This window comes from Stegostoma tigrinum, chromosome 25 (assembly GCF_030684315.1).
Source record: "Stegostoma tigrinum isolate sSteTig4 chromosome 25, sSteTig4.hap1, whole genome shotgun sequence".
Lineage (NCBI taxonomy): Eukaryota > Metazoa > Chordata > Chondrichthyes > Orectolobiformes > Stegostomatidae > Stegostoma > Stegostoma tigrinum.
In genome coordinates this window covers 42,347,736-42,375,570 of record NC_081378.1, presented here as the reverse complement: position 1 = coordinate 42,375,570, position 27,835 = coordinate 42,347,736, and the positions used below count along the sequence as shown (strand labels likewise).

The 27,835-nt window shown below is 41.6% G+C and overlaps 1 protein-coding gene across 4 annotated transcripts in view; it reads right to left on the bottom strand.

Moving 5' to 3' along the window:
* The window catches only part of ptpro (protein tyrosine phosphatase receptor type O), a 163,716-nt gene extending 137,121 nt beyond the window's left edge, over positions 1 to 26,595 (bottom strand). For all 4 annotated transcript variants that reach the window (XM_048554218.2, XM_059654670.1, XM_048554219.2 and 1 more), the window contains exon 1: positions 26,193 to 26,595. In XM_048554218.2, the coding sequence (XP_048410175.1) occupies positions 26,193 to 26,267 (75 nt within the window). In that variant the 5' untranslated portion in view covers positions 26,268 to 26,595. The remainder of the gene's footprint in view (positions 1 to 26,192) is intronic.
* Positions 26,596 to 27,835: the final 1,240 nt, after the last annotated feature.

Below are 27,835 nucleotides of genomic sequence, written 5' to 3'. Positions count from 1 at the left end.
TCAGGACAGCCCACTCACAGACTAGTCAAGTAACAGCCCGGAAGTCATACTCAAAAGAATTATTTCTGATAATGCCCCAGGCATCACCATCAGCACCCCTGGATATGCCCTGTCTTATCAGGACAGACCCGGAAAGAGGTGGGGGCACAGTGATATACAGTTGGGAGGGAGTTGTCCTAAAAGTCCTCAACATTAACCCTAGACCCAATGAAACAGCACGGCTTCTGGTTAGACATGGGCAAGGACTCCTGTTGATTACCATGTACATACCTCCCTCAGCTGATGAATCAGTGCTCTTCAATGTTGAGCAAAACTTGAAGGAAGCACTGAGGGTGGCAAGGGCACAAAATCTATGCTGGGTGGGGAATTTCAATGTCCACCACCAAGAGTGGCTCAGCAGCAGTACTACTGATTGGGTCTAAAAGGTTAGAGCTGCTAGTCTGGGTCTGTGGGAGGTGGGGAAGGAATGAACAACAGGGAAAAACATACTTGACTTCATCCTTACCAATTTGTCTGCTGTAGATGCACCTATCCACACCCATAATCAGTGACAGTGACCACTGCACAGCCCTTGTGGAGACAAAATGCATCCTTCACATCCAGAAGATCCTCCATCATGTTGTGAAGCACCATCACCATGCTAAAAATGGGACAGACTTTGGACTGACCTAGCAACTCAAGACTAGGAATCCATGAAGCACTGTGGGCCATCAACAACAGCAGAATTGTACTACCGCACGATCTGCAACCACAAAGCCCAGCAAATCCCCCACTCAACCACTACCATGAAGCTAGAGGATCAATCCCAGTTCAATGGAGAGTGCAGGAGGGCATTCCGGGAGCAGCACCAGGTATGCCTGAAAACAAGACGTCAACCTAGTGAAACTGCCCAACAGGACAGCTTGCTTCTAGACAGAATAAGCAAAAGATAAACAATAAACAAGAAAGAATTAAGCAATCCCACAACCAATGGATCAGATCAAAGCTCTGCAGCCCTGTCACATCCAGTCAGGAATGGTGGTGGACAATTAAAACTCACTGGAGGTGAGGACTCCACAAAAAATTCCCATCCTAAATGAGGGAGGAGGCCTGTACAGTAGCAAAAGATAAGCTGAAGCAATTGCAACAATCTTTAGCCATAAGTGCCGAGTAGATGCTCCATCATTCAGTGTTTCACATGGAAGAAAACAAAGGGCTCTTATGGCACAATGATAGTGTCACTGCCTCTAGACCAGGAGGCCCAGGTTTAAATTCCTCCCGCTGTAGTGATAAGGAATGAGATCTCTGAACAGGTTGACGAGAACATATGCACAAGAACATCCATACTCCTTTACACCACATATTTTTGGAGTCTCTCTACACTTGAATAAAAAAAAAATTTGTTGCCTTTTGATTCTTCCAAAGTGCATGACCTCACCCTTTCCTCCACTAAACTCTCTCTGCCAAGTTCTTGCTTGCTCACTCATGCAATCTAAATCCATTTGCAGATATTCTATATGTTTTCCCACCTATTAACAGATCATCTGCAAATTTGGGATATTACTTTCTGCCCACAAGTCATTAACGTTAATCATAATTAATTAATGGAGGCTCTAGGACTGATCTTTGTGGCACTGAACTAGTTAAGTTTTATCCCCCCAACCTGAAAAAGACCAATTAATCCTGAATCTGTCTTCAGTGTGTTCAGAAATCCTCAATCTGTACTAACGTATGACCCCCAAAACTCGTCTCTCATGAAATAACCTTTTATGTGGCACCTTGTCATCTGGAAATCCAATTGCCATTTAGCAATTCTGCTTGTTACAACATCAAGAAACTCTAGCAAATTTGCCAAACATGGTTTGCCTTTCACAAAACTACATTGACTTGGTTCAAATGGATTAAACACTTCTAAATGCCCTGCAATCTTGTCCTTAGGTCATGATTTCCAGCATTTTCCAGTAGATGTGAGGCTTATAGTTTCTTTTTTTATCCTCCTCCCTTAACAGAGGCACCATGTTAGCAGTTTTACAATCTATAGAACCCTTGTGTGCTGGAATATTTCAATAAGTACCTCCACAAACTCTGCAGCCTCTTCATTATAACCTGTGGAAGCAGGCTATCAAATCATGGTGACTTGTCTATCTTGGCTCCCATTAAATATTTTCTCTCTTGTGATAGCAATTGCAAAGATCTTCTCCTCAGCACCTTTGGAATGGTTCAGTGCCCTCTACTGTATAGACTGACGCAAAGTTTTGAATGAAAATTATCTGCCATTTCCTTGAACCTAACTATTGATCGTCCAACTGTCCCACGCACCCCGGGAATCTTTTCTGGAGTCCAGGTTTGGAACCTTCTGAAGTAGATTCCTATTCCTTCCACAGTTCAGAAGTAGCTCATATCCAAGTTACAAATTGTATCCTTTGAGAGAGTCTAAGGTATACTTACATTCTTCATCCCTCCTGGCCTGTCTGCAGTCTTTCAGACAGCTGTCCACAACATCTTACTCAACACTAAACAATGAGTGGCCCTCAAACTATAATCAGCCAACTGCTGTTGAAGGCTTCTCTTCCATTCCCACGTCATACCTTTAGTATCCCCTGTGGATCTGCTCTTGGAATCTTCGTATTTCTCATCTACATCATTCCAAAACAGTTTCCATATATGTATCGATGACATGCAGCTTTAATCCTGCCACTGCTCACTCAAGCTCACCATTGTTTCTACAAGGTTAGACTTTCACTAGTATTGAATAGAATAAATTTCTCCCAGATAGACACAAAAAGAATTAAAGCACCATCTTCAGTTCCTGACAAACCTGTTCCCGCAACATAGACTTTATCCTTTTCCCAGGTCAGGCTGAAAGAAGCCTTTTGCAACTTCAGTGCAATATTTGAGCCTGAGCAGAGCTTTTCAACCTGTAACTAAGACCACCAAGGCTCAATTTAAAATTGTCCCTGCCTCAGCTCTTCTACAGCTGAAATCCCCATCTATATCTTTGCTTCTTCTGGACTTGACTATTTTAGAACATTCCTGATCAGCCTTCCACATGTTGCCTGCTTGTAAACTTGATGTCATCAAAAAAAAACTCTGCTTCCTGTTTATTCATCAGCCCTGATGTTGCAGGCACTGCTACACTGCTGCTATTCGACTCCCAAATATTGCACTGAAGTTGCAAAAGGCTTCTTTCAGCCTGACCTGGGAAAAGGATAAAGTCTATGTAAGGTAGTATCTCATCCTTAAGCAGTTCTCATCCTTGATGTCCACCGATCATTGAGCTGGCCTGTCCCATCCTCCTCCATCCCACAGTCCTCTGAGATATCAGCACTCTCCAATCTGGTCTGTTGAGCATCCCCAATTTTGATTATTCCACTATTGTTAGCGGTGCCTTAGCTACCTGGAAGCTAAGGTCTGAAATTCCCTCCATTTCTCTCGTTTCTCCATTACGTCGCATGTTAAACTGGTCAGCCCTAATACCTTCTTATGTGGTTTTGTATCTTGTTTGTATTTTACGATGTTTCCGAGAAGTACTTTGGAACTATTTTGTGGTGTTAAAAAATACTATATAAAAACAAGTTGCCTTAGTTTTGTCATTGAGTGTTATTGACAGATGGATCGTTTTAGTGGAAAGTAGCTGGTACATTGTGACATTTACTGATTTGCAGAATATGATGCAACTAGCGGATCCAGATTCCTCTTCCACCTCTCATTAAAAACAATATTCATTCCATTCAATATTGTCTCAGCTATGTTGTTGCTCAAATTTGTTTTCTTTTGTATCTAAGAGAATTGCAAAGAAATCAAATAGTCTCTAGAATAAAAAAAACAGGGTGAAAGGTAAGAGAAGGCAAGTGAGTAGAGGGAGAGAAACAGAAGCAGATAAATTCAGAGCATGAGCTTGACATGCTGCATTGGTGGGGAGGTCAAGGCAAAAAAGAAAAATACCAATGGTCCAGCAAGGATTAGGTGGAGGAACTGGAAAGGCCAAATGGGCAGTGAACAAATAATTGACTGATAGAAAAAACGAGCTAGCAAGGAGAAGGGTCTAGGCCCAAAATGTCAGCTTTCCTGCTCTGTTCATCCAGCTCTACACCTTGTTATCTCAAATCAAGGAGAGGGTTAGCAATGAGAAGCAACAAGAACAGGAACTGCAGCCTAGAAATAGGCACGAGGAGTACTGAAGAATAACTAAAGCTTATCTGAAATAAAAAACTGGGAATAAACCATTTTGTAGTTCACATTGAGTATTCTTCATTTGTAAGAAAAGCATTGCAAGGTATAGTAAAAGCAGCTAATATCTATTTCAGTAAATCACTTATCTCAGACAGCACAGTTCTGGAATTAGCCACAACATTCTGCTGGACACAAACTTTCACTGACAGGAGGATAGTTAGGATTACTTTGCATGATGCATGCGTTTCTGCAGTTAAGTCTATCACAATTTACAACTGCAATTTCAGACCCCTCTTGCATATTTGCAGTCATACACTGACCTGAAAGAAACTCATAACAAATTAACTTTATAATACAAAATGCTGCTCAATAATGCCTTAACAGCACACCTGCTTATTATATTCAATAGCATACAAATAACTGAAATTTAAAGCATGCAACTAATACTTAAGCCCTATGGACACTGAGTATTGTTTAACGCAGCATGGCTGAACCAAACCAAGATCTGTACCATTTTATAAGAAGAACATTCACTGTCAAAGATCCTTCCTCTGGGTCATCAATGATTTAAAGTTTTCCTAGGCATTAATCAACAGAGATATAACATCATATTTAATTAGCGCATTGCACAAAGTCTATCCTTTTCATTCCCTTCAATGCCCTCAGTTGAAAACCGAGTGAAGGATGTATGGTACTACTCCCAAATAGATGGCAGTAATTAGTTTGCAGGAGATTAGATTGATTTAAAGTGCACTTGGCCTTCATTGACTTCTAAAGGCAATGCTTTTGTGCAATTCAACTCAATGCAAGTCTTATACTACAGTCTAAAATGCCAATATCAACAAACACAACGACCAAAACCATGTTATAGCAGAGACTGTCAAAACGCAGAACAGTTTAACTAACCTCAACAATCTATTTACAGCAGTTTGCCGCAGATCAAGAAAATTAGTGTCTCTTTTGAACAGGAAACAGTTGTGCAAAGACAACATTTTGGAGCCAGGATGGTGACAACTGAATTTCCCAGTTTGGTGCCACACTGGAATTCATGTGGTACACTGAGTGATAACTCCAAGTTATACTTAATGCTTGCTCAGTTGATTCCAAGATGGCAGTGAGATAGGCCCAGTGGTGGCTTCGACCTTGGTGAGTCCAGCACAGGTAGCAGCAAGGCATAGGGCTTGAGGAGGTGGCAGCATATCAGTGGCAACGCTGCAAATTTGATTGATCCAACAGAGACTGCGTTGATGAGCCTGTATCAAGACTCATGGCAGTGGTGCTGGCGAGGGTGCTCTGGACATTTTCTTTTTCAATTTCTGCTCTTATTTTTAATACTAACTATTCAAAGTATCCCTACAATGTGGATGCAGGTCTTTTGGCCCATCAGGTCCACAGAGAAGAGCATCCCACCCAAACCCACCTTCCGCCGACTATCCCCAAAACCCTGCATTTCTCATGGCTAATCCATCTAGTCTACACATCCCTAGACACTATGGGCAATTTCGCATGGCCATTCCACAATAACCTGCACATCTTTGGACTATGGGAAAATCCCACAGGAAACCCATATAGACACAGGGAGATTATGCAAACTCTGCACAGACAGTCACTAAAGGGTGGAATCGAGCCCTGGTCCCTAGCGCTGTGAGGCAGTTGTGTTAACCACTGAGCCACCATGCCACTCCTTAGAACTTTATTCCAATGACAGCGCTGGAGGGTAGCAACTCTGTAACTCTTCACCGCACTCGGGTATATGTAACAATAAAATGGAATCTAATCCATGCTCATGTTATCTAAAAACAGAAAATTGAGATTGGAGAAATAAAATAACCAAAACCTTAATGATTCTGTCAAATAAAACGCAAAAGAACTGTGGATGACTTAAATCAAGAAACAAAAACAAAAGTTGCTGGAAAAGCTCAGCAGGTCTGGCAGCATCTGTGAAGAGAACAAAAATCAGAGTTAACATTTCGCGTCTGGTGACCCTTCCTCAGGACAGAGTTCCTCAGTTCTGAGGAAGAGTCACCACACCTGAAACATTAACTCTGATTTTCTGTTCACAGACACTGCCGGATCTGCTGAGCTTTTCCAGCAACTTTTGTTTTTGTTTCTTGATTTTGTCAGTACGGCAGTGGCTACAAGGATGGGCCGGAAAGCCATAAACCATGTGGGGGAGGCCCAGTTGGTTGCGGCTATCAGGCCACCACTATGCTATTGCTATAGCTATGAACAGGTGGGAGCCTTAGTTCCATTTTTAAGAGCTGTCGGTCAAAGAAGGGTGGATGGGACGTGGTTTGAGATGGAATGGGTTGTGACCTCAAGAAGTGGTCATTGCCACTGGGGTTCCTTCCTGAGCCACACGCCCAAAGCATATAACCTAAGTTGACACTTCAATGAGGTATTGGACAGCGCACTGCATTGTTAGAAGATACAGATTTTTAGAACAAAATAAGATAGTAAACTTGGACCTACTTAGGGGATGTAAAAAATCCACAGGATAATGTGATGATTGGGAGTATTCTATGCCTGAACTAATATTGTTTCATCAAACCTCACCATCAACAAAATATTTGACCAACATCCAATTTCCTGTGATCACGTACATACAAGATAGTAATTATATTTAAAATGTTATTAGTTAGCGGTGAAGTACCTGAGCCATCTAAAGGCCAGCACCAGAAAATAAACACATGGGGCAGAATCTTATAGGAGCTTGAACAACATATTTTTTTCCCTTTTATCCATTTACAGAATGAGGGTGTTGCTGGCGAGGCAGCGTTTATTGCCCAGAGGGCAGTTAAGAGTTGACCACATTGCTGTGGGTCTGGAGTCACATGTAGGCCAGACCAGGTGAGGACAGCAGCGTTCTTCCCTAATGGACATTAGTGAACCAGACAATCAACAATGGGCTCATGTTCATCGTTAGATTCTTAATTCCAGATATTCCATTGGATTCAAATTCCACCATCTACTATGGGGGGATTTGAACCTGGGTCCCCAGAACAAGATCTGGATCTCTGATTAATAGTCGAGCGACAATACCACTAGGCCATTGCCTCCCCATTGGGCTACAGAGAGATTGGGAAGAATTCCGCAAGGTGCCCAACCTTGACATCAGTAACAGCTCATTGCAACTTTTAAGGTCTAGACATTGAGGTTAGATTCTCACCAGGTAGTAGTAAGTTGCCTAAAGTGGATTATTACTTGTTGTTTACCTTATTAACTGCACATCTCACCTCATTAACATGAAACTTTCTACCTACCACCAATGCAAGCAAATGAGACACTGAAAATTCTCAACATGGAGGTCAGAGTGGGTGCTTGGTAACTTCTTATCACTGCTCTTACCAAGGCAACCACCATGATGGACACCAGGCACCATTACTTCAAGGTATGCTCCACAAACACTGGCCACACATACTCCACATCCATTCAGATTGGAATCCAACGTGTACCAGCCTAAGAGTTCTCATGCTGCCTCTCAAATCCACCTACTGCATTTCCATGCTGCATCTCGGAGTCTCTGAGTGCCCACTCTGTGCTCACCTCAATCCTTATCACAGCTTTGCCTTACTTTGCCTTTTTGTGCATTGCCTCTTCAGCCAGAGATACTAACCTCACATTGCTTTTGTAGTGCCTTGGCAGATTGTGCCGGCAAAAAAAAAACAACAGGAAGCTTAACAGCGTTGTTATCAATCCTCAGTCAAGTTAAGAGAGATCATCTTCCCTCAGGGGTTTGAGCACAGTAAAAGAAGGGTAGTCTGTGATACCAGTGTAGGGACTTGAGTGCAGCCAGTCAGAGGCTCGGCAGGGGGGGGGGGGGGGGAGAAGAGAGGTGTGTGGGCAGAGTCAGCCTGTGTCTCCTCATGGAATGAGGGAGAGAGAGCGAGAGAGTGAGACAGCGCGAGAGAGAGCGCGAGAGAGAGAGAGAGCGCGAGAGAGAGCGAGAGAGAGAGAGAGAGAGAGAGAGAGCGCGAGAGAGAGAGAGAGAGAGAGAGCGAGAGAGAGAGCGAGCGAGCGAGAGAGAGAGCGAGAGATTAGACAGCACAACTGTCCCTATTAGTGCAGGTGAGCAAGTGAGCAGGAAGCACAGAGGACACACAGGGCTAGTGCTACCAGGGGGTGGGTGACACAACTGAGGGAAGATGCTGTAGGCAACAGTGAGAGAGTTACTGCTTGTGCCTTGGTAGGAGTTGGGCACAGCGGCAGAGACAGTGCGAGAGGTATCAGAGAAAAGATAGTGATACTTACACTGGTAGCATGGAAAAGGAAATTGACCTTTTCCTCGGGAGACTGCACTGATCCATGTGGCAATCTTACACCAGGCTGGCATGATCTGGAGTAGCTACCTCCAATGCCAGTCTGGATTGGGTGGGGATGCCTTACCTCTTCACTTCCAGTAAAACAGGGCACCAATTTTCCCTTGTCTGCCGTGCCCAAAGCAAGCATGCAGGGCAGCAATGTGCTTATCCAGATGCACAATGGGCTTTTACAGACGGCTCCAAAGAGTTGCTTTGGGGTCAGTGAGTGTTAGGAAGGAACTAGAAACCAGATGAAGAAGGGGCAGAGTAGATGATTTGAGAGGCAGGTTTGGTAAATGCAGTGAGACAATTCACTACTCCTCACGGTAAGAAACTCAACAAGACTGACCCTTAATCAAAGGGATGCAAGATTCAGGCCAAATTTTCTTCTAAACCTTATCCATCATGGAATTGAGTCAGCTATGGTTCAGCCTTTCCAACAAAACAGTTGTGGGATCCATTCCCACTTCAATAACTTAAGCCATGTCAACACCTCAGTACAATATCCAGGGAGGCTTCCATTCTTCAAATGAAGTGTTAACCAAGGCCCCATTGTAACCACTCACTGAAACAATCCCATTCTTACCATTTCAAGAGCTGATGCCCTGGGGAATATTTATCCCTGCTATTCTGCTGTCAATGGACTGTGTTTCTTGCAGTACACCATTGGCTGTTAAGTATTGTTGGGCACCCAGAAATCATGAAATGTGACATAAAAGTGCAAGTTCTTTATTTCTCTAACTATCTTTGCAAAAGATCTATTGATTGAAAGAAATGCAACTGTTCCAATCAATGCTTGTGTGGCACATATACTATAACTGCGCTGAGATTTTGTTTTTTTAAACAGACTTGGATTGCAAGCAGACTTTGGGATTAACTGCACCTAAAACGGAAGTCATTTTTAAAAATCAGGAAATGAGCAGTGCCAGCACAAAAAAGTTCAGATTCTGCTCATGTGGCCATTTCTTGCCCTTCAACTACAGACAGGAGTTTCAGTCCTCTAATAACACTGACTTGTAATGTGGTTTTGCAGCCAGTTTTGGCTCAAGCTTCCAGCTTGACCACCCTCCCTCCTTCACATGCCTTCTTGACAATGCAATTCAGGCCAGAAACACACTGTACCTGGGATCTCAAATGAGATTGGATTCCCATAGATTCAATAGCACAGAATCGCATTGAGTAATGCACTTAACATTAGTTTAGCTGTAATGCATTAACTGATAAATCTACACTGATAAATTTAAGAAAGTTGTATAGAGAGAGGGAGCGAGACAGCGACAGTGAGAGGGGGAGAGGGAGAGTGAGAGCGCAAAAATTGAATATTAGACAAATTAGCTATGTACAATACAAGAAAAGGAACTTGTGTTCATTAACTAGCACATTCTCTAGAAAATTGAGAAGTGATGTCCAGCCAATAAATTACTTTTGAAGTGCCATTGCTGTTACTAAATGAGATGGGTGCACATCAGTGAGGGCCCATAAGCAGCAGCAGCAACAACAGAAGTGATTAGTTAAATTGTTTTTGACAGGGTTAGGCTAAGGGAGAAATTTAAATAGAGGGGACAATCATTGCTTGCTTTCAACTTGTGTCCCAAATACATTGTCTGTACAGGAAGGTGGGCAAAAAACTTTTATTACAATTGTAGTGAAAGTGGTCTTTCAATCTTCAGCTTCCTCATTTCACTTAAAACACTCAGACATTCATGGATTAAAATTGTCATTAACAGATGGCAGTTGTTGGCTAAAACTGCTGCTGTGATCACGAGAAGCCCTTAAAAGTCACATAAAATATACAAAAACAGCTTTCGCAGAATTACAGTTTTAACCGAGAAGCGCTGAAACTAAATGAAGTGACAAGAAAATTGCATCTTGTTTTACGTACACAGCAATTTCACATTTTGAAGCTAAACAGTTAGCTGCAGTGTGTTCAGGTCGGAAGGGACAATGGAGCTAGTGTAGGAATATATAAGTGAAGCATCTTTCAGTTGGTGGCTTCAAGCAACTAGCAAGAGAGAAAGCAACACAGACTGAAAACAGCAAGGTTATGGAAAGCTGCCCTCTCAATTCAAGCTTAGTAATTCAGCACCAGTGACAAAGGCAAGTCAAAAAAAAACTGATTGACTGAAAAATCAAAGGTACGTGCAAACTTCTGATAAAACAGGGCACCTACAAGCAGATAGGAAATATGCGTTCATCCTTGTTACTTAAAGAATGTAAACAGCACACCTTTTATCGTCCCTTATGTGCAGATACTCCCAACTCTTCCTTTCTAAGTTCAGTTCCTGTACTTTGTGTGCATTTTCCACGTTCTTTTGTTTATTTTTTTCCTTTTTGTTTGGGAATTAAATCCCCACCGTTTCACTCAAGAAAAGCTCATCATTGGTTCTCCTTCATGTTTGATCTGATTAAGTCTAATTGAAGCTTGATTGCTTTTTGCTAAAATAGAAGCAATTAAAATATTACTTGCTACAACTGACCCGGAGGGGAGGGGTTTTAAAAATAGGGAGCTATAACCCAAGCTAATGGGGCTGAAGGTAGACAAGTCTCCTGGCCCTAATGAAATGCATCCCAGGGTACGAAAAGAGTTGATGGGGGAAAATAGCAAATGCATTAGTAATTATTTACCAAAATTCACTGGACTCTGGGTGGTTCCTGCAGATTGGAAAACAGCCAATGTGACGCCGTTGTTTAAAAAAGGAAGTAGACAAAAAGCAGCTAACTATAGGCCATTTAGTCTACCTTCGGTAGTGGAGAAAATGCTTGAATCTATCACTAAGGAAGAAATAGCAAGACATCTGGATGTAAATTGTCCCATTGGGAACACCCAGCATGGGTTCATAATGGTTGGGTCACGTTTAACTAATTTGGTGGAATTCTTTGAGGACATTATTTGTATGGTGGACATTGGGGAACCTGTGGATGTGGTGTATCTAGATTTTCAGAAGGCATTTGACAAGGTGCCACACCAAAGGCTGCTACATAAGGTAAAGTTCCATGGTATTACAGGTAATGTACTGGCATGGATAGAGGATTGGTTGACCAGTAGAAAGCAAAAGTAGGAGTAAATGAGTGTTTTTCTGGTTGGCGGTCAGTGGCTAGTGGTTTTGACTCAGGGATCAGTGTTGGGATCACAATTGTTTACAATTTACAGAGATGGTTTGGAGTTGGGGACTAAGTGTGGTGTTTCAAAATTTGCAGATGACACTAAGGTGAATGGTAGACCAAAGTGTGCAAAAGATACTGAAAGTCTGCAGAGGGATAGAGATAGTCTAAGTGAGTGGGCAAAGGTCTGGCAGATGGAGTACAATGTGGAAAAGTGAGAGGTCATCCATTTTGGTAGGAATAACAGCAAAATGGACTATGTTCTAAATGGTAAAAAATTGCAGCCCGCTGTTGTGCAGAGGGACTTGGGTGTCCTTGTGCATAAATTGCTAAAAGCACGATTGCAGGTACAGCAGGTAATTAAAAAGGCAAATGCAATTTTGTCTGTCATTGCTAGAGGGATGGAGTTTAAGGTTAGGAAAGCTATGCTGCAGCTGTATAGGGTCCTGGTGAGGTCACACCTGGAGTACTGTGTGCAGTTTTGGTCTCCTTATTTGAGAACGGATATACTAGCACTGGAGGGGGCGCAGAGGAGATTCACTCAGTTGATTCCAGAGCTGAGAGGGTTGGATTATGAGGAGAGACTGAGTAGCCTAGGATTATGCTCATTGGAATTCAGAAGAATGAGGGAAGATCTTACAGAAACATATAAGTTTAAGAAGGGAATAGATAAGGTGGAGGCACGGAGGTTGTTTCTGCTAGCATGTGAAATTAGGATTAGAGGGCGTCGCCTCAAAATAAAGGGAAGTAGATGTGGGACTGAGATCAGGAAGAAGTTCTTCACCCAAAGAGTCGTGAATCTGTGGAATTCCCTGTCCAGTGAAGCAGTTGAAGCTACCTCGCTGCATGTGTTTACAGCAAGGCTAGATAAATCTTTGAACAGTAAAGGAATTAAGGGTTATGGTGAGTGGGCGGGTAAGTGGAGTGAGTCTCAAAAAGATCCGCCAAGATCTTATTAAATGGCAGGGCAGGCTCAAGGGGCCAGATGGCCTACTCCTGCTCCCAGTTCTTATGTTCTTACCTCATCATAATGGATAAGATCAATCTTTCTCTCCTAGCACTGTCTGGGAGGAACAATTGCGCAACACACCTTTCTCCACCAACACCCAATCACAGACCTCAAAAAAGATCAGGTCCACATCAGGAACACTTTTAGCTGCAAGCAACATAATCCACAGAAAGTTTTGGAGTAATGTTGATTGCACCTTTTCCTGAGACACAGAATCTTTAAGCCACTATATGGTTATATCCTTGAGCAGGAGGAATGCTAAATGCACCTGCAAGAAAATGACCATCGGCATGAAAACAGTTTTCACCAATTCCCACAGAATGGACAACATCAGTAAGTGACACAAAGCCAATACTGTGTGTGGAAAACAAACAGGAGAATACCCAAAAAATAAAAATCAATGGTGATCTTGTAGTATAGTTAAATCTTGTCTTTGCATTATTACATTGAGCCAGTTTGATGTATAAGGTAACAGTTCAAAAGGAACAAATGTTCACGTTAAAGTGACTGATGATGCCACACAGTCTTTTGATAGAAGTGGTGAGTTCTGCATGAGTACCCAAAGGGAGCAGGTGTATTCTATACAGGTCCCAAGGGTCCTTGGCAATTGTGCAAGTAAGTTATTCTAACCGGTATCTACTGCTGTTATTGAATACACTACCTTGTTATTTTGACAAGTGTCTCTTCTGTTTGGATCAATGTATCCTCTGTCAATAATAATGAGATAGGCCCTAGACTGAGCATAGAAGGGAGGATTGGTGGCAGCAAACTAGAATACCGCGTGTTAGTGGCACGGTTTCCATAAACCCGACACCTTTGGCTTTTAATTTTGAAGTTTATACTAGTTTCAATTCAATTTCTTAGTGTTGCAGACACAATTTAGGATGTATAACTCTTGTTATGAGATATAATCAAGTCTCTGGGTCACAGAGCTTTGTATTAATGCCTTAGTCAAGCCCTATAAACATTTCATTTGTGCACCTATATAAACACCAGCCCTGCTCAGTGAATTGTGACTAAATTGCTGAAGAAAATATAATGGATTTTGTTTTGCTTCGCTGGGCTTCGTCTTGATCTGGCAAAAGTCAGTTCAAAAAAGCGAAAGCCATTCAGTATTCAATGGAATATTTTGAACTTGCCACATTTGTCAAGGGTGATTTTCCCATTGCTGGTGACAGAGAGAGCAAGAGCGAGACAGCAAGAGAGCAAGAGATGCTCTCAAACAGATGCAGATACAAAAACTGCACCCCAAACCACTGCTCCTTTGTAATGGATACCACCCACCATCTATGAAGTTATTGAAAGCAGACCCCTTTGTTCCTGTATGTTCTGAAGCAAGATTTGTTTAATCAGATTGTTCACTTCTTGCTTTGTATAAGCAAAATTATTTTTAATGTTTACTAAAGCTTCCAGGTATAGTTTGATTTACACTGGTGAAAGTAAAATCAAACCTCTGAAAGCGTAAGTAGAACAAGTATGGTCCCCTACACTTACTAAAATTTACATATAAAATCAGTGAGGAATCCTCTCATAAAGCCAATGTGAATTTGACATTTCCTCAAATCCCAGAATATTTTTCACTGCTCGGTACTGTTACACACCACCAATGTTGATATGAAATGATTGGACGCAGAGAGGAGAAGGTTCAATAGGTTGATTCTCGGTATGGAGGGATTTTCGTACGAGAAGAGGTTGAATAGATTAGACATGTACTCGCTGGAGTTTCAAAAAGTGAAGACAGACATAATTGAAACACAAGATTCTTTGGGGACTTGACAGGAAGTGTTGGTTCCCCTTGTGGGAAAATCTAGGGCCAGAGGGGCATAATTTCAGAGTTAAAGGTCACCCATTTGATACAGAGACGAGGAGGAATTTCTTCTCTCACTGGACAGTGAATCTGTGGAATTCTTTACTGCTGAAGGCTATCAAAACTCGATCATCACGTGTATTCGAGGATGAGCAGGCAGATTAAAATCAGGAAATGGGATCAAGACTAATGGCATTAAGGCAAGAAAGTGAACCTGAGGATTATTAGATCACCATAGAATGGTGGAGCTAGTCTGATGGCCAAATGGCCTACTACTGCTCCTGCATCTATGATCCTACAATGAACTAAAGCCACTTCAACAAAAATATACTGATCTTAAATAAGAACCAGTTGAACAAACAACAGTAGTAGACATAAGGCCTAAAGTCCATAGATTCACTGAATATGTCGATTAAATAAAGCAGTCTACTGGCCAAATCAATGCTTCAGTCAGGACATCAGTAAACTGTAGTATTGCTTCATGTTTCCCTTTGCAAAAATGGGAGTCAATTTGGGATTGGTTCAAGTATTCAAGCATCTGTTGCAGGAACCAACTCCTTTCTTTTCATATTGGAGACAGCAGATCCCATTATTCTCAATGGACGATCAATGGCAGCAAAAGCACTGGATCAATAAACTATACAGCTTACCAAACTGAAGCTTTCATAACCTTCCCCTTGTCTACGCTGGCTTGGAGCATTGTCTTCATTGTGGCAATGACTTAGTCCTCCATTCAAACTGTCCTACTGTAATCACTGTACTCTTTTTGGCAGCTATCATTGAACTACTCCATGGTAACAACTTGTAGTTTTTAAAAATATAATTGGCATGTAAATTCCCTGTGGCTTTTATCAAGTTTAATCAGAATGTTTGCTTCCTTTTGAACCAACCCATTCAGATATGTTTATAACTAACCTCTGGAGCAGATGGGACTTTAATTCAGGCCTCCTGGACCATAGGTAGGGACATGGCTGTGAGGGTACCACTATGAAATTGGACCCCAAACTTGGAAATGCTAAAGAGGTGAAGTGATATGAAAGTTAATCAATCAGAAAACAAAGTGAACCAATGCACTCCAGCCTGCTGTAGCCCTGGCCACATCCAACTTCACTGAAATTAGCCTTTTGTACTATTTCCATCACATCTTTATCTGTTCACTCACTCCAAATAGATTCTCTTACATACAACAGGATTTAGTCAACCTTATGCAATGTGTCCGCAAACCATGTACAATAGCATTAGTGTCATTTAGCATTGTGATATTGTCTACTTGAAATCTTCTGGAGCTAAGGCAATCTAACATTCTAGTGTACACAATTTGACCAAAAAGGACAATTCAAATGTGTACAATGTTGATAATTTGTCATCCTATTGTAATTAAAATAGTTACAAATTGCACTCAGTACGAAATATTTTGGCATTTGTTGACCTTAATGCTAGTTCCATTGTACAGCATAAATTGGAAAATGTTCCCTTTCTCTTCCTTTACATAAATCTTTAGGTCAAGTCCTGCTTTCACTCTTTCAGTGTTCAGTGTTAACATTCTTATCATTCCTTTGATCCCCAGCTTATTTGTTTGGTTTTACTACTGCACGCTTCCCCACATTGCTTTCCTTCCAGCTGGTGCATGGAATTAATGCTGTTAGTTTCTTTTGCGCATATCGGAGGGAACAAGCACCTTGCTTCAGACTTTTACTTCATTTTCCTCCTAACCAACTCAACCTCAATACTTTAGCACACATTCCAACACTTTTAGCCAATTGTTGCCAGTGGTTGTCACTGATGCTGATCAATTGAAAGTTTTGTCAGATTTTAATCCTCACAACTGGTTGCTGTACCATTTAAAATTCAGGACTCTCATTTTCCTAAACGTATGTTTTTCAATGAGCTTGACAGTATATCAGGGTTATATCCCCGAGTTTGCATTAGAATCTCCTAGCCTGTTGCTTATCTTCATGCAAACAATAGTGGCATGATATTACACTGCTCTTGTTGTCTGTTAACCTAGAGATTGCCTATCCACTTAATAGGATATTAATAGGCATGCTATTCGGAATCTCTTCCAATCTCACTCAATGTTCAGCCCACTCTGAAATAACTTATTCCATTTTCTGCTGATCTGACAAGAATGGCTTTGCTTCACTTAATTGAAAAATTGAAAACATTGAAAATTTAGAGCACAGGTGGCGGCCATTTGGTCCATCACGCCTCTGGCAGCTGAAATAAGCTATCCAGTTTAATCCTATCTACTGGCCATGTTACATTTTAAAATATTTGAAGGCATACATTTTTAATGAGATGAGGATTTTGGCTTCCACCACTCCTTCAGGCAGTGAATTCCAGAAACCAACACTTCTGGACTCCACTCTAATCCTTCTGCCATTATTTGGAATTTGTTACCCCTGTCACCTATATTGATCTCTCTACTAAAGGAAATGGATCCTTACCCAGAGGACTTCAGAATTATTTTTATCTCAAATTAAATCTCGCTTCAGCCTCATCTACTCCAAACTAAAAGAAGAACAATCTCACCTATAGCATACCAGTCATTCCTAAAGCTAAAATTCTCAACTTCTGGCAACATCCCTATTAATATCCTATTGTCCCCTCTGGGATAACCATAACATCACTCTAATGTGGTGGCCACGACAGCAGGGAATATCTAATTTGATCCTCATACTTTAAGCACCTCTGACATAACTTTCCTGCTCTTTTTCTATACCTTGGTTAATGAAACTAACACACTGCATGCCTTCCTAGCTACCTGCACTACTTGTCCTGCTATCTTCAGCAATCTACAGATATTCATTCAAAGGTCCCTCTGTTCCTCTACATTTCTCACAATCTTATCATATGTATGGTCAACTGTCCTTATTGATATTCCCTAATTTCACTACTCCAGATGGAATTTTCATTTGCTACATTTCTGCATACCTTATGATTTCATTAATATATTCCTGATGCCTAAAGTTTTCTTCCGGCTGATCAATTATAAAGGGCCAATTTTAGTATCATATGCACACTCATTAAACATCATTTAAAATCTTTGATGTGGATCAAGAAAAGCAAGGGACCTGGTGCTGTACCTAAATGAAATTCAACAAAGAACAATCTTCCACTCACAACAAACATGCTTCAGCCATTACCCTTCGCTTCCTGCCACACAGTCAGTTTTGGATCTAACTTGGAACTTGGCAATTGCCCAGTGTGCCATGTGACACCTTGTCTAAAGCATTGCTCCTAGAAAAATGTTTGTGTATTTTTAAACACACAAAGTACATTCTACCGTTGTTTTCTCCACTCACGTGCTTTTCACAATATTTACAAGCCATGATTTATGGTTCTCCATCTAGATCTGGGTTTTATTTCATATTACATGCAATAACATCTCCTCAGTTTCATTCATTGATCAAGGACTTTTTTTTTAAATGAAACTGCCTTTTGAAGATACTTCTCCTCATTAACCTGACGGACAAATCCTGCGAGGGATACATACTCAGAAATATAGACTTTTTGGCAAATCTTTGAAAATTAAATTTGAAACCTTTTATCAAACTTCTTCTGCATATTAATTTTGGCTGTGGAATATTATTTAAATTTACATGTTAAAACCTCCTCTGTACTATATTATGTCTTCATCAAATACTTGTAGTAATTAACTGGCAATTTTTCAGGTTTTTCATCATTGTAAGGCCAAAGATCATGGTGAACAATGTTTTATTTTATTTTGCAACATTTTCATTCATTGCACTTCCGAAATTCAAATAAATTATTTGAATTGTGATATGTGCAACAGTTTGTAGACTATTTCAGCCACTATTAAAAGCCATCTGGACTGTCTCTCAAGCTTCAGTCAAAATTCCTCTGCTGCTTCTCAGAAAACATGAAGGTAGATTGTGGATTTCACAGTCTGGGGGATAAATGTGGTAGGAAGGTCGATTACACCTCTACAAAACCCAGTAATGGGTGGAGAAAAGGGAGAGGATCAATTCAGTTTGACAACGCCACACATATTTTTACAAGTTTCATCACAAGGCTTCATTTTTCCAGTTGCCCCACGCAGTCAAACTATATTTTCTGTCAAATATTCCTATAATAAACTTAGAAAACAATATCTTCAAAAGTGCTGTATGAACATAGAACAAGGAACATAACAGCAAAGTACAGGCCCTTCGGCCCTCGATGTGCCGACCTGTCATACCGATCTCAAGCCCATCTAACCTACACTATTCCATGTACGTCCATATGCTTATCCAATGACAACTTAAATGTACCTAAAGTTGGCGAATCTACTACCATGGCAGGCAAAGCGTTCCATTCCCTTACTACTCTGAGTAAAGAAACTACCTCTGACATCTGTCCTATATCTTTCACCCCTCAATTTAAAGCTATGCCCCCTCATGCTCACTGTCACCATCCTAGGAAGAAGGCTCTCCCTATCCACCCTATCTAACCCTCTGATTATTTTATATGTTTCAATTAAGTCACCTCTCAACCTTCTTCTCTCTAATGAAAACAGCCTCAAGTCCCTCAGCCTTTCCTTGTAAGACCTTCCCTCCATACCAGGCAACATCCTAGTAAATCTCCTCTGCACCCTTTCCAAAGCTTCCACATCCTTCTTATAATGCAGTGACCAGAACTGTACGCAATACTCCAAGAGCCGCCACACCAGAGTTTTGTACAGCTTCACCATAACCTCTTGGTTCTGGAACTCGATCCGACTATTAATAAAAGCTAAAACACTGTATGCCTTCTTAACAGCCCTGTCAACCTGGGTGGCAACTTTCAAGGATCTGTGTACATGGACACCGAGATCTCTCTGCTCATCTACACTACCAAGAATCTTACCATTAGCCCAGTACTTTGCCTTCCGGTTACTCCTACCAAAGGGCATCACCTCACACTTGTCTGCATTAAACTCCATTTGCCACCTCTCAGCCCAGCTCTGCAGCTTATCTATGTCTCTCTGCAACCTACAGCATCCTTCGTCACTATCCACAACTCCACCGACCTTAGTGTCATCTGCAAATTTACTAACCCATCCTTCTATGCCCTCATCCAGGTCATTAATTAAAATGACGAACAGCACTGGACCCAACACCGACCCTTGCGGTACACCACTAGTAACTGGTCTCCAGGATGAACATTTCCCATCAACTACCACCCTCTGTCTTCTTTCAGCAAGCCAATTTCTGATCCAAATTGCTACATCTCCCACAATTCCATTCCTCCGCATTTTGTACAATAGGCTATTGTGGGGAACGTTAGCGAATGCCTTGCTGAAATAAATGAAGGGTGTACTGTTATGAAAAATAACCAATATAATCACTTCTACAGCTTGAATTTTAAAATAGCAGTAGATTTGTCTGATCACTTTTGAGAGAGTTTAAAAAAGCTAACCAGGTCAGACAGCGCTTCTGGAACAGTGATCTAGTCCTGCAGATTGTTTTTACTCTGGTTTACAGCTGTTGGGATAAACATTGAATGCCATTAACTTGTTTTAGCTTCAGGATCACTGAGGATTGATTTTAGTATTAAAAGCTTTTAGGCAGTTTTAAAGGACACTTGACTGACATCAGGGGCAAACTTAAATTTTCACCCCAGGGAATTAGAACAGGCAGCCCAGGGGAAAAAAAATGCTCCTCTATAGAAAAGTTTAGCTTGTGAAACATCCAAACATATAGGCAATATATTTCTGCTATTAGAAGCTGAGAAAGTCTAAGCTGTTAATTTTATGAACATTTATGACAGATCTGGATGCGAGTTTGCTCGCTGAGCTAGAAGGTTAGTTTTCAGACGTTTCGTCACCATTCTAGGTAACATCATCAGTGAGCCTCCGACGAAGCGCTGGTGTTATGTCCCGCTTTCTATTTATCTGGTTAGGTTTCCATGGGTTGGTGATGTCATTTCCTGTTCTTTTTCTCAGGGGATGGTAGATTGGCTCCAAGTCAATGTGTTTGTTGATGGAATTCCGGTTGGAATGCCATGCCTCTAGGAATTCTCGTGTGTGTCTCTGTTTGGCTTGTCCTAGGATGGATGTGTTGTCCCAATCAAAGTGGTGTCCTTCTTTATCTGTATGTAAGGATACGAGTGATAGTGGGTCATGTCGTTTTGTGGCTAGTTGATGTTCATGTATCCTGGTGCCTAGCTTCCTGCCAGTTTGTCCAATGTAGTGTTTGTCACAGTTCTTGCAAGGTACTTTGTAGATGACGTTCGTTGTGCTTGTTGTCTGTATAGGGTCTTTTAAGTTCATTAGCTGCTGTTTTAGTGTGTTGGTGGGTTTGTGGGCTACGCTGATGCCAAGGGGTCCGAGTAGTCTGGCAGTCATTTCGGAAATGTCTTTGATGTAGGGGAGAGTTGTTATGGTTTCTGAGCCCGTTTTGTCTGTTTGTTTGGGTTTGTTGCTGAGAAATCGGCGGACTGTGTTCATAGGGTACCCATTTATGACAGAAAATTTCACAAGAACAAACCTCAGGAGTTGATAATCTATTCTAGTGGGATGGACAGAAGTGCTGTAGACAAAACCTAACCCACAAAATTTACAAGTGAATCCAATCTGACTATTAAACAGCTCAATAGAATATTGATTAACCACTGCATGGTTTTACAGTCTATTTCTAAAGTATATTTTTCTAATTAAATGTGCAGAGTGAATTGAAGCACATTATATCAAGAATAAAGCTTATCAAATGTACCATAAATGAGCGTACTAGAGAGCAAAAAGTATCTAAATCAGCATACATTTTCAATCTCAAATGAGATACTGAAAGAAAAACGACGTACTTGAAAAGTTTGAAATATACGATGCTTCCTTCAATCCAGTCAAAACTAATTTAAATGAAGCAAATTTTTCTAGACTTCCAATCATCATGTTTGATGGGTCAAATGTCTGTACTTTCACAGAAAGTGTTCTGCATTTTTGTTTTTGGAGGAATAATCTGATTCTTATACAGCATTATATTCTTAAAATTGAACAAAATATTTTAGCTTTTAATATAGAATCCACAAACTTCAGCAAAGATTAGAAAAATACGCTGTACCCCACACTTACAGGTTCAGGAGAAACTCCCAGACAAGGTAATCGATTCAGAATCAATTAGCAGGCAAGACACTGACATCAGCAGCCCCTCAATCTTTACAGCTGGGTCAATACTTGGTGCGAAGAAATTGAAGGTTGGAGAGGTATTCACACAACAGTTTGATCTTTGTCTATCAAGCGTGGGGATGAACAGAAAAGCCAGATTTCTGACTGCAGCCATTTTTTGAGAAATCTAGGCTAAATGCATTCTAAAACAGTACCGTGAGAGTCAAATGCACACATCTTGGAATCAGAATGAAGTCCGTATGATATGCCAAATGGCTTCTTTGCACAATGGAGACATGTCAAATATGATCTTAAAATAATTAACTAAATGACTTTTACACTATATATTTTTATTATTTTACATCTTTTCTCATATTTTTGTTCGTCTACATTTTTTCTCATATTTCTTCAATTAATTCGATAATAAGGGAAATGCCATTCAGCTCACCAAAAAAGCAGCAAAATACTGATGCTGGAAATATGAAATAAAAACAGAAAGTGCTTGAGAAACTCAGCAGGTCTGGCAGCGTCTGCAGTGAGAAAAACAAGATGACAATTTGATTCAATACAACTCTTCTTCAGAGCTGAAAGGAGTTAGAAATTGATGTTTCTTATATTGTAGACATGACAGGAGGAGGAATGGGTGGAACGGATTATAAAAGTGCTCAGAACCAAAGACAAAGGGCCTGCTAAAAAGTGGTGATGAGATGATTGAAAGCTATGAAGGTGCAAAAAGCAAATAAGTCAACCATAATATGCATGTGTGCGTATGTGTGTGTTGATGATGTGCTGGTTCTTTCATCCTCAGCAGTGTGCTTTTCTTAATTTCATGTTGACTGCCTCTAAAGTGAAGTGGGAAATGCCTCAATGTAAGTTGATGGGGCAATGTGAGCATTGCAACATTTATCATTGGGTGGCAGTGTGGGAAGGAAGTGCTAAAGGTAAGGAGATGAGGTCATGTGTTACCTAAAGCAGCATTTAGCACAAAGGAAAATGAAAGACCAGTTGCTAGGATACAGCTTAATTTCATAAGATATACAATTAAGTTCATTACTCACTGGAAAATTACAGAAATTAATTCTTATTGTTTCATTGGATTGATGGGGTGTAATTTTGTTCCGACCTGCTTCTTTACTGAAAAGCAGCTCATTATTTAAAATGGTGCAAATAAAGATTGTACAAAATTATACAACCGCTCACTAAGACCACATTACATGACACCACATTTGGAACCAATATCTTAAGTGCAATTTAATTACAATCAGAAAGATGTTTAAATATAAAGCACCAATCCCCTTAAGGATTAGCAGAGAAATTAAAACAGCAAATGATTTTAAAAGTGAGAAAATCCCCAGTATCATGCATCTGAATCCATCAGTACCAAGGAGTTGTACCTTAATCAAGTAGATTTCTAATGAAGCTGCAGCTATCTTGGGTTGGAATCTCAAAATCTTGCCACATAAAACTGCTTTAATTCCCTCACCTCTAATGTTCTCTTTAAATCCAAACAAATCCCCTATTCCCAATTCCTCCGCCTCCGCCGCATCTGCTCCCACGATAAGACATTCCACTCCCGCACATCCCAGATGTCCAAGTTCTTTAAGGACCGCAACTTTCCCCCCACAGTGATCGAGAACGCCCTTGACCGCGTCTCCCATATTTCCCGCAACACATCCCTCACACCCCGCCCCCACCACAACCGCCCTAAGAGGATCCCCCTCGTTCTCACACACCACCCGACCAACCTCCGGATACAACGCATCATCCTCCGACACTTCCGCCATTTACAATCCGACCCCACCACTCAAGACATTTTTCCATCCCCTCCCTTGTCTGCTTTCCGGAGAGACCACTCTCTCCGTCACTCCCTTGTTCGCTCCACACTGCCCTCCAACCCCACCACACCCGGCACCTTCCCCTGCAACTGCAGGAAATGCTACACTTGTCCCACACTTCCTCCCTCACCCCTATCGCAGGCCCCAAGATGACATTCCACATTAAGCAGAGGTTCACCTGCACATCTGCCAATGTGGTATACTGCATCCATTGTACCCGGTGCGGCTTCCTCTACATTGGGGAAACCAAGCGGAGGCTTGGGGACCGCTTTGCAGAACACCTCCGCTCAGTTCGCAACAAACAACTGCACCTCCCAGTCGCAAACCATTTCCACTCCCCCCGCCATTCTCTAGATGACATGTCCATCATGGGCCTCCTGCACTGCCACAATGATGCCACCCAAAGGTTGCAGGAACAGCAACTCATATTCCGCCTGGGAACCCTGCAGCCATATGGTATCAATGTGGACTTCACCAGTTTCAAAATCTCCCCTTCCCCTACTGCATCCCTAAATCAGCCTAGTTCGTCCCCTCCCCCCACTGCACCACACAACCAGCCCAGCTCTTCCCCCCCACCCACTGCATCCCAAAACCAGTCCAACCTGTCTCTGCCTCCCTAATCGGTTCTTCCTTTCACCCATCCCTTCCTCCCACACCAAGCCGCAGCCCCAGCTACCTACTAACCTCATCCCACCTCCTTGACCTGTCCGTCTTCCCTGGACTGACCTATCCCCTCCCTACCTCCCCACCTATCTTCTTTACTCTCCATCTTCGGTCCGCCTCCCCCTCTCTCTCTATTTATTCCAGCTCCCTCTCCCCATCCCCCTCTCTGATGAAGGGTCTAGGCCCGAAACGTCAGCTTTTGTGCTCCTGAGATGCTGCTTGGCCTGCTGTGTTCATCCAGCCTCACATTTTATTATCTTGGAATTCTCCAGCATCTGCAGTTCCCATTATCTCTGAAACCATTGCGTCACATTCATTTTCCTTTGTGAAGCACTAGGCCATTTTTCTAACATTAAAAAGATGCACACAAATGTAATTGTTAGATTGGATGGTACAAGATTCCAGTCAACATCATATTAAACTAATGGGGTCTTCACTGGAACAAAAGACAACAGATCTTTGTATATATGGATTCAAATATACTCATTCAAGCAAGGCTAGAGATGGCCAATTCTATCATGGTGAGGATATTTAGTAAGGCATGGAATAAACAGACTCTATTCAATGAGGTTGTATCTTTCCGAAGTACAATTTTGATCATTTTACTCTCCTGCTATCAGAAATTTTTGGAGCTGCCAGTTTAAATTTGTCAAATGTACAGATTTTCTGAATAGGTAAGGTGGATGCACTTAAATGATAAACTGGAATAGATCGTGGGTGTGTAAGAGACTGATCAGACCATTATGTGACAGTACCTCAAAAAAGGTGGCTCTTGTGCATCTCCATCAATGATTCATAATTCAAAGCAAAATTCATTTCAGATGTATTTCTTCAATATTCAACATGCACCATTTCATACTGAAAAACACACAGTCCCACTCCTAGGGAAGGAGCTTTCCGATGTAGTTGAACAGGTCGACAGTCAGCCTGCTTACCCTTCTGATACTTCCCGGGTATTTCCCCTAGGCTAAAAAGTGTGTGGAGATGTAAAATAAATCTATCCTGAAAAGACGAGCAATTCTCCACCTACAACAGGCAATATCCGAAGGAACATTATTATTACTCGATCAGAAGCAAGAACAAGCCATGTACGTTCCTGAAAACTGACTAATCAAGCTTTGAGAGACTATGTCAGCTCCTACTCGTGCACCCGGAAGAAAGAGCAGCGTATTATGTTTGGAGACTTTGTGGCTTTGTTGTACTCAGTCAGAATGTAGCCCATTGAAGTTTTGAGCGATATTATCTGCATGTTGCCAATGATCCACAAATACCAAGACCTGGACTTGTACAGATTCTTCCTACTGTCTATCATAATCAGTTGCTGGAATCGATTTATCCACACGCTACATAGGGACACGTGTGCCCTGAGATACAAAATATGTGCGCATGGTAACATATAGTGTCTGCGTGTGAGATGTGTGCTCGTACAGATATATATTCACAACTGCGCCCATCTTTAAAAAGTTTATATCTAGCAACGACTTCTCTTTTCCACATTAAGCAATTTCTTTCTGTTGGGACGTCATTGATTTCTTTTTTGCCTGTTCTTGGCTGGTTGGCTGCTGTCAAATCTATCCATTTGTACATTGGCCACAAGTCGCTAACAATTTCCGATCAGCTCTTACAACCACGAAAGTAATATCTACAGAAGTGACTGCGATAGGACTTTTCAAAGGCACAGTATAGCCTTGGGGAGTAGGGCTATTTAAACTCACGCAAAGGAGAAAGGTCAGGCTCTGCGATCGGCTCATCCCATTTATTCAAGGAAGCATTCATTTTGCAAAATTCCCCAGAACGGAAGCACACTCGATTATAAATCGACCCGAACTGTTATTTTTCTCCCCGCAAATTAACAATGAGAGGCAAGCTCGTAATGAGCAGCTTCTCTTCCCAAAAGAAACCAAAATTGTTCCGTTATTTTATAGCATTTCGGTAAAGTGGTTGATCCAAACAGACATTTAAGCGAGAGGTGAGTGGACTGGTGTAAATGGGGCGAAGAAACCTGGAACACAGTCGTCTTGGGGGAAAATATCCCGATTTCATTTTGCTGGGAAAGCATATTACGCCTGGGCGACCCTTTCTCTTTCCCCAGGCCGTTGCGCTTATTGATGGTGAAAGCGCACACGAGCTACACAAGGCACACAGGGTCGAGGTAATCACCGATTTCAGGCCGGTTTGTCTGCGTAAAATAACTACCCTCAGGTTAAACCCTCTCAGTTTGAGGCTACACTCCACTCACCTTTACGGCGAAAAGGAAAAAAACAATAACAAGCACCATTGAGCAGATAGCTCCTCTTTGCAGATCCCAATGCATTTAATAGAGATGGCGAGACCTAGCAGGAGGTTAGGTTGCTGACACAGACAATGGCGATTTCCTGCAGCATCAGATCATTCGCACTGTCTCCCGCTCACTCTGCATCCCGCAGACTGGGTCCCGATGGTGTTCCTCCCTCACGTTTACTGTCACGACTATGGCTTGTGGGTACACCACTGCAAAGATGTGTCCTCGAGCCTGCCTAAAGCACGCATTCATTCGACAGACTGATTGCCTCCGTCCTGCGCTCCTCCATCAGTGGGCTGTGTTGCATTTAATCAATAGGCACGGAATATCGGCCGCACAAACAGCTCATTCTCTTTCTCTAACCCCGCCCTCTCTCTCTCTCTCTCTTTTCTGTAGCCTTCAGGGAACCTTTGGCTCCAGCCCGTAACCACCTCCCTCAAAACCCCAAGAGCTTTCAGTTCCTCCCCATTAACGGATCCTTCCATCATTTTATCTAGAACAAGAAATTACTGAAAGTAAAATAAAATTGCAATCCACAAGGGAGTCTGGTGAGAGAATATTTCCCCTGCTTCACTGAGTGTCAGAACGTTCGTGACCATTTTTAAAGAAGCCTCTCATTTAATTTTAAATTTTTGAATCATTCAAATCAGATTGATTCAATTGATAAGACAGACTTTTCCAACACCAAACTGAACAAAGCTTACAGGAGCAGGCGGTTTGTAAGTACGTCCAAAAAAATATTCACGATGTTAAATCCTTGTCTCTAGAGTCAGCACATCTAGGTATTTTTCCTTCATGACTGTTTCTAAATAGCTAATAAAGCAATTAACACTCAAATAATTAGGTCTTTTTATGAACTTAAGAGGGGCTGGGTGACAAGCCAGTATTAGGTAGGGTTAGAAATATTGCCTGTTATTTCCTCACTTGGTTAATAAAAGTTCCTTATTTTAACCAAATTAGTAAACACAGTTCCAGTCTGCTATCTGTCTGTGCGAAATATTTGTTCAAACATTCATACATTTGTTATAATTGATCAAACCTATCACATTCATATGGTTACTCAACTCTGGTTCATTTACTAATAAGCATATAATTAAATAGTACTTAATGAAATTCTAATTTAAATTATATGTTCAGCTCAAATATTTTATAAAATATGCAATCTCATTGTTAAATAGCAACTATGTCCATGGGTTTTTTTAAAAAGTTGTTTTGGGGGTGTGAGTGTTACTAGCTGGGCCGTTCCTAGTTGCCCCTGAGAAGGTGGCACTGAGTTGCCTTCTTGAACCACTACAGCTGTAAATCGACCCACAAATCCTTAGAGAGGGAATTCCAGGATTTTGACCCATTGTCTGTGATGGCGGGTGGCTTGGAGGGGAACTTGTGGTGGTGGTGTTCCCATGTATCTGCTGCCTCTAACCTTTGAGATGGAAGTGGTCATGTGTTGTTCAAGGAACCTTGGTAAATTTCTGTGGTACATCGTGTGGTGAAGGGAGTGGATACTTGTGGATGCCATTTGTTTGCATCATCCTGGATGGTGTCAAGCTTCTTGAGTGTTGTTGGAGCTACTGCCATAGTGGCTCAGTGGTTAGCACTGCTGC